Raw genomic sequence first — 17,630 nt, 5'->3', positions numbered from 1 at the left:
GCTGCTACTCCATCTCCCAGCTGCTCATTCCCTCCCTACTTCTCTGCCTCTGCTACCCAGCACCAGGATGAGAAGAACCTGGGAAATTACGTGACTGAGCAATAACCTCCCCTCCAAACCCATATTGTTTTGAGCCAGATTTAACAAGGTAACAGCAGGACAGCACAGCACAGAAAATGGCACAGGCTTCAGTATATACAACTAAGGGAGGATGAATGGGTCAATGTTATTCCTGCTGGATGTATAGCAATGGGCTTAACTGTTTTTCCACAGACCCCTTTGACAAGGTGTGGAAGGACTGTAGACTTCTCAAGTTTATAGTCTCATAAGGTAACTTCTAACCAGTCCTGGCTTTAAATTTGAAAATAGAGTATTAATTTAATTAGGAGTTGGGAGACTCACTATCTCACTGCCAATGGCTAAGGAAACTTTAATCTTCCCTATTAAGTTTTTCATCTTCCCTTCCCTTCTGTCTCTTTTCTCTTCTCCTTTTCTTTCTTCTTCCTTTTATTTCCTTTATTTCTTTTCTCCTTTTTTATTTTTTTTTAATAGAAGTTACTGCAGCTGTCTTTGCTTCCCTCGAGGACAGCTGGTCTCTTTTAAGTAATACCTCCTGACACAACACGTACACAGGGCACGTTGCCTATGTGAAATGCATGCTGAGGATTCTCACACTTAGTCTTGGAATGGGAGAAATACCACAGCATTATTTCATTCACATCTCACATGCATATGTATATCTGTGATGAGTACAAAGAACAACAGCAGTTTCCTTCAAAATCAGTTCAAGTATCCAGGATTACTGAGTTTCTTTGTTATGGCTGTAAAATGAGGATAGAAATTAAGGTATCTTACACCAGGGGAGACATCTGGGCTCATGGGAGTAGGAGGGGCAGCAGCAATTACAACTAAACTCATTTGGCTTATTACAGCTAAACTTTGGGCTCAGTGGGGTGCTATTTCTGGAATCTGCTGATTCAGACAAAGTTCAGGGGTGGGGGGAAGCTGGAGGTCCCAAGCTGGCAGGGATCCCAAGGAAAATCTGCCCTATTTCCAGTCAGCCCAACCAGTCTGCCCCCAGATAATTTGCTTGGTAAACCCTTGAGGACCTGAGAATTTGGAAGTCCCCACCAAGTCCTCTGCCCAAGCCTCTGAGGCTGGCCAAAACCTGATCAGTCCCAGGCCTCCTCACAGAGAGCCCAGCAGATGGGCTGACCTCAATCTAGGCTCTGTAAACTTGACCTGCAGGGAAATTTGAAAGTGTCTTGTATTTCAAACAAGAGTGACAACAAACTTAAAATAAATGCCTTCTTATAAGCAAAATGATGCCTCTTCATCTAGACAGAAGTAGAACTTGAAGAGTTTGGAAATTTTAAACCGTTCTGACAGATTTCTTCAAAAACATTATCCATTCCCAACTCTTAAGACAGGAAGAAGGAAATAAAATATGTTTTTGTATATCTGGGTAGGGCCATCTTTTGTGACAATATAGAGCAAGATTAGCATTCTAGTTTTTGCAGAGATTCTGGTGAATAAATATGCAGGCACACTTTCTCTTTTTCTTTTTTTTTTTATTTAATAGCCAAATTTCAAATAGTTTCCATTGAGAAATCCAAAGTATTAAATAATATTCTAGTACAAAAATAAAGTCATTAAGATAAAAACTTCTGTACTACTACCTCCAAATAAATAAAATTACATTCAGACACATTGAAATGATTCAGTATATAAAAAATATAGAATGTCTCAGAATCAATGAGTTGAAGTTAACTCAGTGCAATAGAGTTAGTCACGTTTCCTGGAGCTGCTAGTAGCTTAGCCTCCTGGTAACTTCAGTGCATAGCAACAATTGTCAGCAATTAATCATCACTCCCCTAGTTCATAAAAGTGCTTCAGCATTTGCTTACCTTTAAGCACGTCTAGTTGCTTGATTTGGATTTAGATATGCTTAGAAGTAAGCAGATATGAATGTATTCCTTAGTACAGAAACTTCCCCATCTTGGTGCTTGCATATCCATGCCAAACAGATGAATGATGAGACTAGTCTTCTAATATCCCTCTCTCAAGACTGCACCAGATGGAAAGCTGGGTACCGTATCGTGTAATTTCAGGATTTCCATATGGGAACTGGGTAAACATTGCCTCATTCTGTATTTTCAGGTCAGCAAACATATAACAGATAGACAGGATTTTAAGACAAAGTCATTTCTTACATAGCAGTAGGAGGTATAAATACTTTGACTGGTGTTACTTTATAAATAATTATTTAAAATATTTAAATATTAATAAATAAATGTATAAAAACTAAATAAAAAGATTGAAAAAAAAATGTGCATCATAAAATTTGCACAATAACTCAGTACAGAAGGTCACGCGATGTCATTAACATTTGCACTTCTTCTGAAACTGGCTCCTTTTCCTTTTGAGAGGAGCTGAAGGCTCCAGCTTTTGTAAGACACTGAAGAGCTCATTTGCAGCTTTGCGTTGAATTTTCAAGTCACTCATCTGTTATAAGAAACAAAAGGAATGAAGGTCATGCCAAGAGCTATAACTGTTTACTGATCACATCCTACAAGCCACAGTGCTACCACGGTAAACCAGATGGACAGCTGCAGTTTCCAATTACTCTACTACCTAATTCCTACAACAAAGAGCCACTTTGTCACAGATTTTTGTTTTCCACTTTCTGTGCTACTTTGCAACATGTCACAAATGAGCTGTATTTTGTGAAACAGAGCTACTCTGTAGTTATTGCAATGGTATATGAGATACCTGCAAGCAGCTAATACTGCTGAGGTATTGGCCGTGCACCTCTGCAGAGGTCGGTGGTTCGTGTCATTGGCACTCGCTTGATAAACCTCCAAAACCCGTGGAGGCGTGCTGTAGCCGGGCACAACTTTCCCACCCAATTTCTAAACCACAAACAGGCATGTCAGTGGCAGCTCTGGTGGGCAGACAATGCGGCAGTGCTGCTAGCACCTCTGTGCCAGACTCCAGCAGGACTCGGGGAGGGCAGCCCCCACACTGACACCCCACACCACAGACCTGCAGCAGACCCTGAAGCCGGAAACATTAGGTTTTCCAGTGTGAACTAAGCTAGGTGGGGGTTACCAGACAGGTTGCTGAAGCATTATCGGCTTGAGTCATATTTAAATTTCAACTGGAAAATACAGTGTCATGAGCCTTGGAGGCAGAGGAAGAGGCTTACCTGAAGCTTTGTCAGGTCCATGAGGTCTTTCATCTTCTTTAAGCCATCAGGAAGGCTATTTTTCAGAGTATAGAGCTCCTCAGATATGTGCCTGATGTGCGCCTTTGACTTGTCAGTCTTCTCAAGCATTTCCAAGTACATGGAAACAATCTGGCTCAGGATGATCCTTTTTTCATTTCTCTGTTGAAAAATAGTCAGAAAGAAAGGTCTGTGAGTGGCCATCAGTAGGAAAATGAATGAAGCTAAAAAGCAGCATGCAGGGGGTTTCACTGCCACTTGAAACAGGATGATAAAGGAGATACTGCAACTCATCTATGGGGCTTGGCTGTACCTCAGGATCAGTTCATGGTGCAGTATAAAGCACCCTGATCCTGTGGGAAGCCTTTTTATGAGGATTGTTTTCACATTACCAAGCCACCAAAGTGGCCTCTGCTTGTGTTCATTTTACTCCAGCTGGTTACGCTTGCCCTAGGAGCTGCTTTGTACCAAAAGTGCCCTGCAAAGCACCTGAGATGCTTTGTCATGTCTGGTTCTGACTCACCTCTGTCCAGTTTGTCAGTTTGTCCACAAAAATAGGTCCACCATCAGCTACATCTGAATTACTCGAGTTCTGTAATGAAGAACAAACATACATGTTTTACAAACAATACTTATTGCAAGGCAAATTTATGTTCTCTGGTAAGTTGAAGTCCACCAGTATGTAGTCCGTTGCCTCAGATTTACCCAGTCTTAGTAAAATCTCATATGGAACAAGAACAAAATAACTTTACTAAAAACCTACAATTCATAGAACTGGAGAATAGCCCAGTAGCCCACAGTCAGGCATGGGAATACACAAGGTTAGTGGGCTATGAGAGCCTTGCAGGGATGGAGTTTAACCATCAGATGTTAGACACACACTGTGGCAGATTCTAGGAAACAAAGAGCAATACAATTCTCCTACCAAGGAAAGGTAAACTGAATCATTTCCTCTTCTGTCTGTGTCTTTTTTTTTTTCTTTCTGTATACAACAGTCACTGTTTCCTTTTTCGTCTGCTCAGTAATTTAAATACAGTAAGTGCAAAGGGAAAACTTGCAGGGCAACAGAAACCTCCTAGGCTGATTGGCTCCCCATGCTGAGCGCATTGCCAAATCTTGTTTTGCTGCTTTTCTGAAAGGTGGGGAGCACCTGCTGTGGACCAGAGTTTTTAATGTCAGTGCAAGAAGTTCACTACAGCTCAGGATCTCTCTGACAGGGTTATATATATTCTAGTGAGAATCTCTCTGATCTATGCTAATGGCAAATTTAGGGATATGATGCCACTTTTACAGCCAGTTTCCTATCAGTCTGCAAACACTGGAGCATCACACTAGGCTTCTTCGTGTGATACTTCAGGGTGATTCTTTGACTACTAAATTTCAACTTTCATATGTAAAAAATTCTGACAAAATCAGAGCTGAAAATAGAAGCAAACTCTTGCAGTTGCTTTCATGCATTTGAGGGGAAAAAAACCCCAAAAATGTATTGAGCATAAAAGCTGTAATTAGAAGGGACTCTAGGCACCTTTGGGAAGCACACTACTACTACTACTACTAAATATGAGATACATTTGTTACAGCAAAAGTTCTTCTCCATTTTGTTTATATTGCTAACAAATACTAAATCCCCCATTAACATTACTAACCTAAAACTAAAAAAAGTGTCACTAAATTGCATCTAAATAAACTTAATCAAGATTCATTCCTTCATCATAAATTGCATTCAGATTTCTTGTTTTAAAACATTCCATGTAATCAAAGGCTGAATGGAGCTAGGAGAAGCTCTTGTGAAAGGAATAGTGCCCCTGAAATAAATGCATACTATATTAACTATGACTATTGAAAAACTGAGTCACATTAGTGAAGGAAGATAGCAAAACCAAAGAAATTGTCCATATTCTTGTTTAAAAGAAGGTATAACCAGAAAATTTGTTCCATTGAATATGTCAAGCACTGTTCAAGTCTGGACTGTACTAAAGCACAAGCAGAAGAAGAGAAAAGCAGTAGAAGACCATACTTACAAAGTCAGCTTTCAGTTGGTCTATATCATTTTCAAGTTGAGCAAGAATGGAACTATTTCCAAAACGTCCAAAACAAATCATGATGACAGACAGAACAAACAAGCTGTAGGTCTGGCAAGTCATTTTCTTGGCAATAGTTCAGTTAAAATGCTCAGATAGGTTCTGAGAGATGTCGGTTCTAAGAGCAGTGAGCTTCAACTTCTAATAGTTAAATCTTCTATTAGAAGAAAGTAGACGAATGAACTTCATCTGCTTGTCAGTAGTATTTATACCTGGTCTTGAAAATTTTCATTTCGTCATCACAGGCTGTGTATATTTAGACAAGATAGTGTGAGATAAGAACCCTTCATTTTTGGCTAATCAAGGGAATCCCTCGAAAGCATCTTTCTTAAATCATGGTGCTGGAAAAATTTTCAGTGGTTCATTAATGGGTAACATTTACGTGGCAGATTCTGAAATTTCTTTTACACGTGGTTGTGGAAAAGGGGGAAATTATGATACTGATTGAGGAGTATGCATTGTGGCTTAAACATATTCTTACACGCTATTTGAAAAAAAATCATATCATGTGGTTAAAGGGTCAGTGTAACAGTCAACTCATTTCTAGTATTCTTTTAAAGTAACCACTGAGATTGCCATGACATTCTTCAGTTACTTAGAGATCTAAATGTTATCCCTACCGGTGTCCTTTTGTGAAACACTATTTGCATTCTTTCTATGGTCTAAAGTGGATTTCTGCCTCTTTCTCATTCTTCATCTCTGGATTCAAATCAGACTTGGGGAAAATGAGGTTCAGCATGGATGCAATGATGCATCATATTAAATTCCTCTATGGCTGTCTACCATCTGCCAGAGCAGGGCATTTAGTACTCAAAACACTCATTTCTCCTTGGCAATAATTAAAGTTTCCCACCTGCCCGTTCATTGGCACTTAGGTGGGTAGAATATGAAAACAGAAAAACATGGATGAAAAAAAGTCCAGCTGAGGAAGACAGACAGGAAAGTCTCCAAGTGCATACAGCCCCATGAAACAACTGTCTTGAGGGTAGCTGGGGAAAGGTTTTTGTATAGGAACTGAACTCCACTTTGATAGGTCTCATGGGAAAAGAGCTTACTGTGAAAAGTCTTATGAAGAAATCAGACTAATATTACGCTGTAGTATACGAATGTAGGGTGGGCAGGACCCTACAAGGGAAAGAAAGAAGGAGCCCATAGGGAAAAAGAAAGAGAGAGGATCAGGAAGAGGGCATTTGTGGGCTCAGTTCACACAGGCTGCAGCGCAGGATGTCTATAGCTCATCAGAAATGTATGAGAACTGGTCCACAACAGGTATGATTTGAGCTCTCCAGCACAGCCCCAGATGGTTCTTTGGGTATTCTTTGCAAGAAGCTAGCCCCTTCACCAGCAGCATCTCCTATCTCAGCAAATGATCACTAACACCACCAAACATTTTTCATCTGCAGCTTGAAAAAGGACCTCCACCTGTGCAATAGATCAACTACTATGATTGCAAACAGGGAATTGTCATTTTGCAGAAGCAAGAATTAAATTTCGCCAGCAATTGCAAGCCCAAAAGCTGCATGCTGAAACTCCCTGGGAATAACAGCATAGACAGATGGCACACATCTCACAACAGGTGCAGTACTGCACAAGAATTAGGGCTATAATCTGCTTGGGGTAGTAGCACTATGCAATGCCCATCTTGGGTTTAGTTTAGGAAATTAAAACTAGTTAAGCAATAACTTGATTGCTAGAAGTGTTGCCATGGAGGTAAGGTGCTAATGTTATTCAAGGATGCTTCAAAGCACTGTAAAACATGCAAAATTATCATGCCTGCCCATGGCAGAGGGGTTGGACTAGACAATCTTCAAATGTCCCTTCCAACCCAAACCATTCTGATTCTATGATAGAGATTGGAATCACAGAATCATTTAGGTTGGAAAAGACCATTAAGATCATCAAGGCCAACCATTAACTTAGCACTGCCATGTCCACCACTAAACCATGTTCCTAAGTGTCACATCTACACATCTTTTAAATACCTCCCAGGGATGGTGCCAAAATGGAGGTCCCACCAAGATTCAAAGTGGACTCACAAATTATCAGCATGCTGAACAAACTTATTGGTAACGTTAAAACATCTGCATTGCTTTGCAAGGCAAGCACAGTCAAATGGCATGTTGTGGCACAGCTAAATGTAGTTTTAAATATACAGGAAAACCAAGCATATTTTACAAAATGGGAGATGTGCTGAGGCACATCAACTGGCCGTGAGCCTATGGAGCAATTCTTTGGCAAAGTGTTGGAAGGGAGATGTCAAGTGGTAGAAGAAAAATTATTCCTGTTACATATGGCACTCTTCATGCTGTCAGAAACATAGAACTGGAAGAAGGACTGGGTCATCAAGCTCAATTTTTACCATTGCAGGTCCATATTTGAGCAGCATTTTCCTGTTGAATTATTAGAGTGCGCAAAGAAGAATGGCTAGTTAGGAGTTTGGGTCTTTCTAACATGTTGAGGACAAATCGCAACACAACTGAACACAACTAGTTGTTGTAATTATCCAGCCAGGCAGAAGATGTAATTCCAGGAGCTGAAAGATTAAGTCAGTAACAGTGCCCTCCTCTGCAGAGAACCATTCATCCAGAGTGACTGCACTGCGTTACACTGGCTCATTAGTCCGGTCAGACACACATCTCATTCACAGCAGGCTGTACCTCTCAGGTGACCTCCCTTTGGTTTGCCATTACTTTTAAGAACAGGAGAATGAAACACCAGAAAGCAAGGATTTTCCCAGCTCACCTCTTGTAAATACTGGTTGAAGTTTTGGGGGGTTATATGATTGATTTTATCTCCTCACTTTTCAGAGGAGGCCACTGTCAAGCATCCAGTTGTGCAAGTAAGAAAACTGGACACACAGAGCAATGGGATGATTCATGATCATTCAGCATCTAAGAAAGGCAAATCTAGGAGCACAGATAGGGTCTCCAGTCCCATTGTGGTCCTTTGCCCACTAAGCAGCGCTGCAAGTATTATATCATAAACTGAGGCAAGAAATTAAACAAAGATCAAAGAAGGAAGCCGTGACAGAAGCATAGAATCATTTAGGTTGGAAAAGACCTTTAAGATCATCAAGTCCAACTGTTAACCTGGGACTGCCAAGCCCATCACTGAACCATTTCACTAAGTACCACATCTACACTTTTTTTTAAACACCTCCAGGGATGGGGATGCCACCACCTCTCTGGGCAGCCTGTTCCAATGCTTCACTACCCTGTCAGTGAAGAAATTTTTCCTAATACCCAACCTAAAGCTCCTCTGGTGCAACTTGAGGCCATTTCTTCTTGTCACTAGTTATCTAGGAGAAGGTACCGACCCCCACGTGCCTACAGCCTCCTGTCAGGTAGTTGTAGAAAGCAATAAGATCCCCCCTGAGCCTCCTCTTCATCAGACAACCCCAGTTCCCCCAGCCACTCCCCATAAGAGTGGTGCTCTAGACACTGCACAAGGTTTGTTGCCCCCATGACGTCTGGCTCTGTCACGCTATTTTCTGAATACAGGTACCCTCTCCTGCCTGTGGAGGCTAGATTCAGTCCTTTGCCTCATCTCCGCATCCAAATTCTCACACAAAGGGTTGAATGTTCTGTGGCAAATCATCAGCTGGACAGAAACATATTCTAATACAGAAATATAAGATCCCTTTTCCAAATCCTTTATATTTGAATAAATGGTACCGTGTTAATGTCAACATGCTCATCTCATAATATTCTCTTCTAATGACACACAACATCACCTCTCTCCAAATCATCTCCAAGTCTACAGCAGATGGTTAGAATTTGGGGGTCCTTAAGTGCCAGAGGTCCTGCACCCCTCTCAGCCTTCTTCTGCTTCCCATTCCACCCAAAAGTAATGAAACAGATTGCTATTGTCCAGTGCATGTTGTGTTGCCCAAGAACAGTGAACAGACAGGTTGTGAGGAAGACTCAGGTTCAGATGGCTCCTCTCCGCTGCCTTTCCTGAGCATCAACATGGTTACAAATAAAATAGGGGGTATCCTGCAGAGATCTGCCCTTTACAAGGCAGAGCCAAGGGCCTAAGAGCACCCAATTTTTTATCCATGTTCCTTAGTAGATATCTAAAATATCTAGTGCATGCTGGAGGGGACTGAACACTCAGCACTAACAAGCTCTTCACCTGAGCACTAGTTGTAATCTAGCTGAAAGAGATGCCAGAATAGTACTGAAAAGCCTTGTGCTGCATAGAATTGAAGTGGTCCTTCTGTGTGGGTCCATAGTCACAGCTGGACTGTCATCTGTTCCAAACACAGTAGGAAATGAAACCAAGGCTTTTTTTTTTTCTTTCTTTTTTTTTTTTTTTTCATTTTGCTGCCTGGAAGTCATCTGACTCTTCATGCAAAGCAGAGGTTTCACACCCTTGTGTTCATACAACACCTTACACCAATTACCCGATGATGTCTTTGCAAAGTCATGTCAGATTTCGCTATGACCACTGATTAAAGGTTTTCCCCTTTCATTTTTTTGTTTTATTCATACTTCTCAGCGTGCTGGCTGGGTGGTTAGTAAGGAACTGCCCTTACCAGCCTGGCACATCTCCGCCAGACTTTCATTTCTCTAAAACTCAGTGGCTTCCTCTGTTACCACTGCCCAAGGAAAGCAGCTCAGGGTTGGAAAACCCTGTCTGAGTTGTCATTCTGGCCTTACATCACACTTTACCTCTTAGCCTGCCTTTCTTATAAAGCAGCAATAATTCCTTTATTTCCTTCTTCACAATGCTGGGGGATGGTTTAAAGGGTTGAAGTGACTAAAGTTTGCATATGCATTGTACCAGCGCTATGCAATTACTAAATATTGTCATGCATGTTACCACTACCTGCAAAATAGATGTCTTGATCATCAAGCTTAATGACTTTGCAACTGACCCTTATGAATGCACTAACATTTTTCCCTAGCACAAAAATACCCCACCACTCTCCTACAGACATGGGTATGTTTCATTGGCACTACACATTGTGGAAGATGTAGTTGTGTACTCCTTGTGATCACCAGACCTCTGTAGTGTAGAGGATCTTTCCGAATGATCATTAGGGGTAATGTTGGTGACACAAAAAAGTTACTTTGTTTTACAAGAAAAAAATTCTGGGGCAGGGGGAAGTTCTAAAATTCTCAAAATGAACTGATTTGACAAGAGGGAACAGCCTCATGTTGTGGCAGGGGAGGTTTAGATTAGATATTAAGAAAAATTTCTTCAACAAATGGGTTGTTAAAACATTGGAACAGGCTGCTCAGAGAGGTGGTGGCATCACCATCCCGGGAGGTATTTAAAAGACGTGTAGTTGTGGACTTATGGACTTAGGGACATGGTTTAGTGGTGGACCTGGATGTACTCAGTTAAAGGTTGGACTCAATGATTTTAAAGGTCCTTTCCAACCTAAATGATCCATGATTCTATGACATTTTTCTAAACAAATTACTCTACCCTGCCCATTCCAAGCACTTTTTGGAAATGCTGTAGTTTGCGAGAACTGGAAAACCAGCTTGTACCATCTGAAATATGACACAAGGAAAACCCTTTAGCCTCTATTACAAACCCCTGTCTGCGTGCAACTAGCAATGGGAAAATGTATAGTATTGATCCTTCTTTCCACTCACAAAATTTCTCACACACATTAGCTGCTGAGTCTTCCAAAGAAAGGGAAGGAAGAGAAAACTAAGACCCGGTGGGGTTAGACATCTAGAGAGATAGATGTCCAGGTAGGTAATGAGCTGACAAGTACAACTTTAAGTGATTAGAATGTAAGTACAAAATTATTAAAAACATGGTATCTTGACTGACACAAGATATCTGTTTCATACTTCCCTTCAGAATTTGAATTTGATAACCCCATGCAGGACAGAAAAGAAAAAAAGTTTATAGGCTGGGAAAACCTTTCCCCACAAAACAGTAATGATTACTTTCTGAATTAGTGAGAGGAAATAACTGCCCTCTCATGGTCTGAGAACTCATCCATCCTGTAAGTAAGAGTTCCCGCTTTGCCCAGGAAGAAGAGGATAGCTGTGAAAGCTCTTCTGGGCTGGCCTTTCTCACACAGTATTGTGGACTCTTTGGCCACTCCTAACTGTATGACCATCACTTCTGTATCATCTGGAGACTCCAGTAATACCATAATATGAATATTCAGGACTCATTTTAAAAAAATGTTCTGGAGTATATGGAAACAATAACAAATACTTTTCTCAGAACATCTGTCCCAATTAAGAGCAGTTAATGTCCCTCATGAAAATGATCATAAGGCTGTCCCCCTTCCCTTTCCTTGATATGGGGAATTCTGAGACTGGAAAGAAGGACCTATGTCATCTGTTTTCTCGTTGCTGATTGTGCATGGACAGCAATATGTAACAGACACTAAAGGGTCCTCCTTGTCTCTTGTGCCATATTTCGCGTTGATATAAACCAGTTTTCCACCTCTCAAAAAAACAGTCTGCATGTACAAATTTTTAAGAAACTATGAGGTACCAGAGGGAGTTAACCATGAGTAAGGTGCAATTCTAAAATGTTATTTTTCTTGTATTTTTCTATGGAAAAAATGATGGCATTGTAGAAGACAGTGATGGAGAAATATGGTGTGCGTTTTTACTCCATGCTTCTACTGTTTGGAGTCTTTTCACATATCTAACTCCTGATTGAAATCTATTACCCATAAAATAGAAGAAAATGTCAAATCTTTTTCAATTTTAGTTTAAGCCCATATACACAGAAAAGCAGCACAACTGTTGGCACAGCAGCAGCCCAAAGTATGGCTGGTGTTACATAAAATACCTCCTGTACTATGATCACAGAGTGTTTATGGGTTTTTCCACATAAAACTTTCTTGTTTTCACCAGCTCTTCTTCATTCTTCCAAGAAGAATAAAACACTTACTCTTGAAAGTTTTCTGTTTTCAGCACCACAATATCCTTTGGACGTACTGCCAGTTCTGAGCATTATTTCATGAATGTTACAATATTTATTTCCTTTCTAAAGCCTGAGCTTCCTGTCCTATGTGATATTGTGAATCTCAGGGTTTATTTTAGAGTTTTGGGGTTGGAATTTTTTTCTAATCACTTTTTAATCATCATGGTTGCACAGAAAAGATTGAAAACAAGAACTTCTAAAAGCATAATAAGGCAAATAGAAAAAAACCCATTTAAACGTAATTGTTTCAAGGTTCTTCCTAAAAGACCTTTGAAATACTTCTGCCCAGGCTTTAGAGGCACTAGCAGCACCTACGATGTTCATATTGCTGATTTTAAATGTTAAAGATGCAATGTTAGCAATTTAATGCTATCAGTACAACATATTGTCTTCAGATAAGGCTCTTTGTGCCTTGGTGGGTGTAAAGTCTTCTACAAAATAAAGATATATTTTATTAAAATAGTTCTCCCCAAAGTGATTTTCCAAGGTTTTCTAATTCTTCTCTAATAGCACTGCTTTTTGTAAGACCAGCACACTAGTATTTCTGTTTCCATTTTCCACAAATATTTCCACTAGTTTTAAGGTTACATTTTAATTCACTCTAAGAAAACTAATTCATTAAGAAAATAATTCAATTGTAATTTGGCCTGACTGTGTTCTGTGGTTCTGACTTGATGCTGTTTCCTGTGAATATACGTGCATATGTCTACCTTCGCTGTACACTGATCGAAAAAACATCACATTTTGCTCACAATGTCTTTCCCCAATTCCCAGTAAATGAGAGTATGTTTTCCTCTATATATTAACTCTCCATTCAGAGACCTCTGCTATTTTCAGTCTACTATCAAGTTTCATTTTCACAGGATCAGATCCACCTTCAAAAGAAGCCAAAAAGACATTTGAACTTCTGCATCCAGGTATCTGAAATAATACTTCCTGGTGCCTTTTCAAAAGGAGGAAAGACAAAAGGATGCTCATCTTGGATCAGCTGTCAGTTTCTGCGTGTGCTGGGTGAACCCAGTTAGGGATCTTCATTGACTTCATCAGAGGCCAGCTTGCAAACTCCCCAAATAACATGGAATCTGCTGAAAATTCTTTGCAGGTTGATAACATTGGAAATCATAGGCCCCTGATCAACCTAATACTTTCCATACATTCTCAATACTATATCCAAATGGTACTTTTCAGAGTTTCAACCTGTCAGTGAGCCAAGCCCACTCATCTTCCTCCCATTACGCTTACGGAGTTTTCTCCACATGTTGTGTTTTGTCATTCATTCCTTCTCCTTATGTTGATTTTCTGCATTGTGGGCTTTTATTTGCATTGGAGGTTTTTGGTCCAATTTTTAGCCAGGAATTCAAGTGCCGTTCAAGTTTTCATTGTACAGATGCATTTCTTTTCACAGTTTAAGTACCTTTATCCTACAAGACACATTTATTGTTGGAAATTAGTACTCATATTCAAATTTGGAGGAAAATTCTAGTGAAAGAAATCCTGTAAAGCTTTAATTTCTTCTTGGGTATTCTAAGTTGAAATGCGAGTATTTGGGGGGAAAATCCGGTCATTTTCACATGTTATCCCTTATGCAATCTATAATAGTTAAATATGTATGTACGTGCAAACACCAGTGTGTAGGTGTGCACATATGTTGGAGGCTAACTCAATGATCTGTTTCAAGCATCAGTAAGAAAATACTCATTAAATGTTTCAAATCAGCCTAAAGTGTGGGCATTTTTTGTCATAACCATTTAGAGACATCCACAGGAGGTTTCCTAGCAGAAATCTGCTGCGAGGTGCAATCCTTTCTTCTAAAATGATCCAGGAGACAGTTTGGTGGGGATTCCCCTTGCCTGCCATTCTCTTTAGTGCCATTCATAATTGTGTGACTAAACAACCCAGTCATCTTTACTCACAGAAAAAAGCAAATCGGTATGTAGATTTGGTCCTACCTGTTACTGACATGCCTCCAGAACACTTATGAGCACACCAGAAATCACGCGTACAAGCAATCCATCCACAGATGACATTTTACTTAGAGCTGGACTTCCTGAGAGCAATTTGCTTGCAAAGACTTTCCAGTTTGATTCAGAATTTAAAGTGAAAGGAGAAATATGCAAGACCTTTGCTTTTTACTAGTTAAAAAATGAAGAAGTGCTTCACACCCTAAGTACATTTCCTCTTCATCTCCACAGGAAATCAGGCTGCCTATACAAGAGCAACTGTGGGTCGAGTGTAGATGCGCTTTATTTTAAAGTCACATATCTTCTTTTTTCAAAGCCCTGGACTAACAATTATGAAGTACTCTGAAGGACACCCTTCAATCCGCTTTAGGTGACTTAAAGATTTAATTAGCTAGTAACAAATACTTAAAAGACCAAGAAATGAGAGAACTAAGTTTCCGTTGCTTTTTTGAAGAGGCTAGTGGGTCTCTGCCCCCGACATAAAATAAAGCAAGTTTCTAAAAAGGCAACGAAAATGTTGGAGAAGAACAAACTACAATCTCAAATAGCATCCTTTAAAGTTATTAAAACATAAGTACCATGGCAGATTAGGTTGCTAACCTTTTTTCCTAAGGAAACGAAACATGCAGTTTCTCTAGCTGTCAGTTCCTTCCTTAGAAGTAACTTTTGAACAGTCAGCAATTTAATCCAAATTTGAGAGACTCAAAAGCATCACAGCTAACTTAGCCCCTGCCACTTTCATTAAAATTGACAGCTAAGCAACAGCAAGATTGTTCTACTAATCATGGACTATGAGTTGATACTTTAAAGTGTCTATATGAGTTACTTACCGTAAGGAGGGGAATATCTTTCCTCACATACCTATTTGATTTTTTGAAAGTATGTTCATTCCATCAATTACTCAAGAGTTAGTTAATATCTAGGAAAGTCTATATAGCAATTCTGAAAAATTTCCAAAACTTATGAAAAAGAGTTATGAAAGGAGCCTTACCGTCCCACTTAAACTAATCCTATTGTTTCATATTAATGTGTACAGGGCTCTGGGTTCTTACTTCATCCTTGTTCAATACCTCTGGTTTGCTATATCAGCCTATTCTGTGCATATCTTTGCAGCAAAATTGAAGGAGAAACTGTAGCATGTGCTACCACAGCTAAGGCTGCTTTATTTTAATCTAGCTAGTGTGGGTGTCAGTAACAGAGGAGCTATGATACGCCAGTCTTTACCTGTGGTGTACTATCTCTATCTCCACATACACAGACAAAGAGCAACAGTCCTTTCAAAGCTTTGCAAAAGCAGATATACAAGATTTTCAATTGCAAAGGGCTCAGAGTTCAGCCATACCAACTCTTGTTTCCATCAGCGCGCTTGAAATGCTCTCACCTATCCATAAGAGATTTTTCTTTTGGAAAACCTGCAATTCTGGTTCAATAACTGCTAAAAAAAAATCCAAAGAAATTTTAGATCAGCAGATTTTTTTCCCTCCCTTATACGGTGAAATGGCATATCAGTGAGCTCTTCTACATTAGTGTTCTACTCATGGCAATTTAAAACCAGTCTCCTAATCATCCCTACCCACCATACTTTGGGTTTCATATGGAGCATTCTTGGAGCCTGCAAAACTGAGGTTTTTTCAGATAAAGTAAAACTGGAAGATGTTTTCAGAAACTCACTTGATGTTCTCCAATTGTTAACAGGAGCTCAGGCCACAGGACCACAAGTGGAGCTAGTTCAAAATAAACTCAAAACAAATGCCATGTGGAAGTTGGGTCCTCAGTGCCAGTTTTTTTAACATAATTCCTGGCATTGCATCTTGAATTACACTGAACACTCTGTGATGGGATGCATCAGTTCCTCCTCTGCTTCCAAGGAAGTCTTTGCAGGAACAGTATGTCAAGGAGTCAGCAATAATGAAGTGCTGATTAGCTGAAGAAGGAATGGCTTCACATTGTTTTTATAGTTGCCTCAAATCACAAGGTTATGCTTTGTTGGTATTCAGAGGCTTAGGAAGTCTGTAGGTTTTAAAGTAACCCCAGAAGTGCGGCAGAAATAATGAAAATTAAGTAGTGAAGTAGCAGACATGCCCAGAGCACTGACAACAAAATTTAGGAAAAGCAGAAGTAAAGGCAGGGGTAATGAAGAATTTTTTTATTTCACAGGAGGAACCAATAGTCAAAATGTCTGAAGAAATAACTTGGAGAAAACAAAATGGGACTGGGTAAAATATCATAATAAAACACATTCCTCTGGAGTCATGTAAGTTGTTTACCACCCTGGTTGGATAAAGAAAAAATATAATGAAATACAGTATGATTGAGAAGGTTAGTACTACAGGGAAAGGTTCTGTTATGGTAGATGTTAATTCTCTGAATAAGACTGGATGTTGTTACATGAGTTGTAAATTTTCAGGTAAACAATGATCTTTTCATTTCAAAAAGAAACATTTTGAGAAGTTAGAGGAACTAATCGCTGGGTCTGAAGGTAGAGGTAAACATGAAGCAGGACTGGAGTTTCTGCAAGTCAAAAGTTCTTTAGGACTTGCCTTAAAAGTAAAGAAGAAAAATATGACAGACAGAACTGTAGGGCTGCTGAAGAGGAGCTAAAAGTGCTAGTGGACACCTGAACATAAGTGGATTTCACCTTTGCAGCAGCAAAGGCATATGGTATCCTGGGCTGTGTCAACAAAACTATGGCCAGCAGGTCACAAGATGTTCACTTTCCCATTCTGCCTGGCACTTGTCAAGCCATACCCAGTATATTGCACCCAGCTTTAGTCCCCACAGCTCAAGACAGACACTGAAAAATGGGAGAAGGTTCCTCCAATGGCCTCCAATGTGATCAGCAGGTTGAAGACCTCTACTTGTGAAGAAAGACTGAAGGAATTGAGTTTGTCCAGCCACAAGGTGAGAAGGCTCGGGAATATCCAACCACAGTTACCCACTATCCAAAGGGTACTTACAGAGAAGGTGAAGGTATTCTTTTCACACAGATGCACGGTGAAAGGACAAGGTGCAACCGGCTCAAGTTGCTTCAGGGCGATCTTCAGCATGAGAAGCCTATCAGAGTAGGTTGCTCAAAGAAGTGGTGGAACCTACCTTCAAGTGTTCAACACTGTGCTTGACAGGGTCCTAGATAACTTAACCCAAGGCCCCACTTAGAGCAGCAGGTTGGATCAGGTATCTCCAGGTCTCCCTTTCAACCTGGGCTTTTGTGTGACCCTGTTCTAATGAAAGCAGCCAACACAACCACCTCCTCAAGAACAGCAGAAACATAGCAGGGCCCTGAGGGACAGAAAGACGAACTGATCAGCAGTGACAACTGCATCTTGGATGTCAAAAAGAGGTGTGAAAGAACTTCCCAAACTCACACCAAATCAGTCCACATAAAAACAGGCGTAGAAAACCAGCAAATCATGTCATCATCATGTAAACAAGAGAAGCATAGGGAAGGAA

General features: G+C 40.1%; 1 protein-coding gene across 1 annotated transcript; it reads right to left on the bottom strand.

The window, feature by feature from the left end:
• Positions 1 to 1,628: 1,628 nt before the first annotated feature.
• IFNG (interferon gamma) lies at positions 1,629 to 7,742 on the bottom strand. Its single transcript, XM_056342029.1, has 4 exons — positions 5,248 to 7,742; positions 3,750 to 3,818; positions 3,209 to 3,388; positions 1,629 to 2,505 (listed from the first exon to the last, which is right to left on the bottom strand). The coding sequence occupies exons 1-4, from the start codon at positions 5,368 to 5,370 to the stop codon at positions 2,383 to 2,385; spliced, it is 495 nt and encodes a 164-aa protein (XP_056198004.1). The 5' UTR covers positions 5,371 to 7,742; the 3' UTR covers positions 1,629 to 2,382.
• Between the last annotated feature and the right edge of the window lie 9,888 nt (positions 7,743 to 17,630).

Source organism: Falco biarmicus, chromosome 5 (genome assembly GCF_023638135.1).
Source record: "Falco biarmicus isolate bFalBia1 chromosome 5, bFalBia1.pri, whole genome shotgun sequence".
Taxonomy (NCBI): domain Eukaryota; kingdom Metazoa; phylum Chordata; class Aves; order Falconiformes; family Falconidae; genus Falco; species Falco biarmicus.
This window is presented reverse-complemented; position numbering and strand designations above follow the sequence as displayed.

What these genes read in the sequence shown, in the direction of transcription:
- IFNG (XM_056342029.1), bottom strand. Translation starts at nt 5,370, where the DNA reads ATGACTTGCCAGACCTACAGCTTGTTTGTTCTGTCTGTCATCATGATT. An exon ending in AACTGACAAACTGGACAGAG is followed by an intron (nt 3,389 to 3,749) that starts GTGAGTCAGAAC and finishes ATTTTTCAACAG; the next exon opens with AGAAATGAAAAAAGGATCAT. An exon ending in TGGACCTGACAAAGCTTCAG is followed by an intron (nt 2,506 to 3,208) that starts GTAAGCCTCTTC and finishes TTCTTATAACAG; the next exon opens with ATGAGTGACTTGAAAATTCA.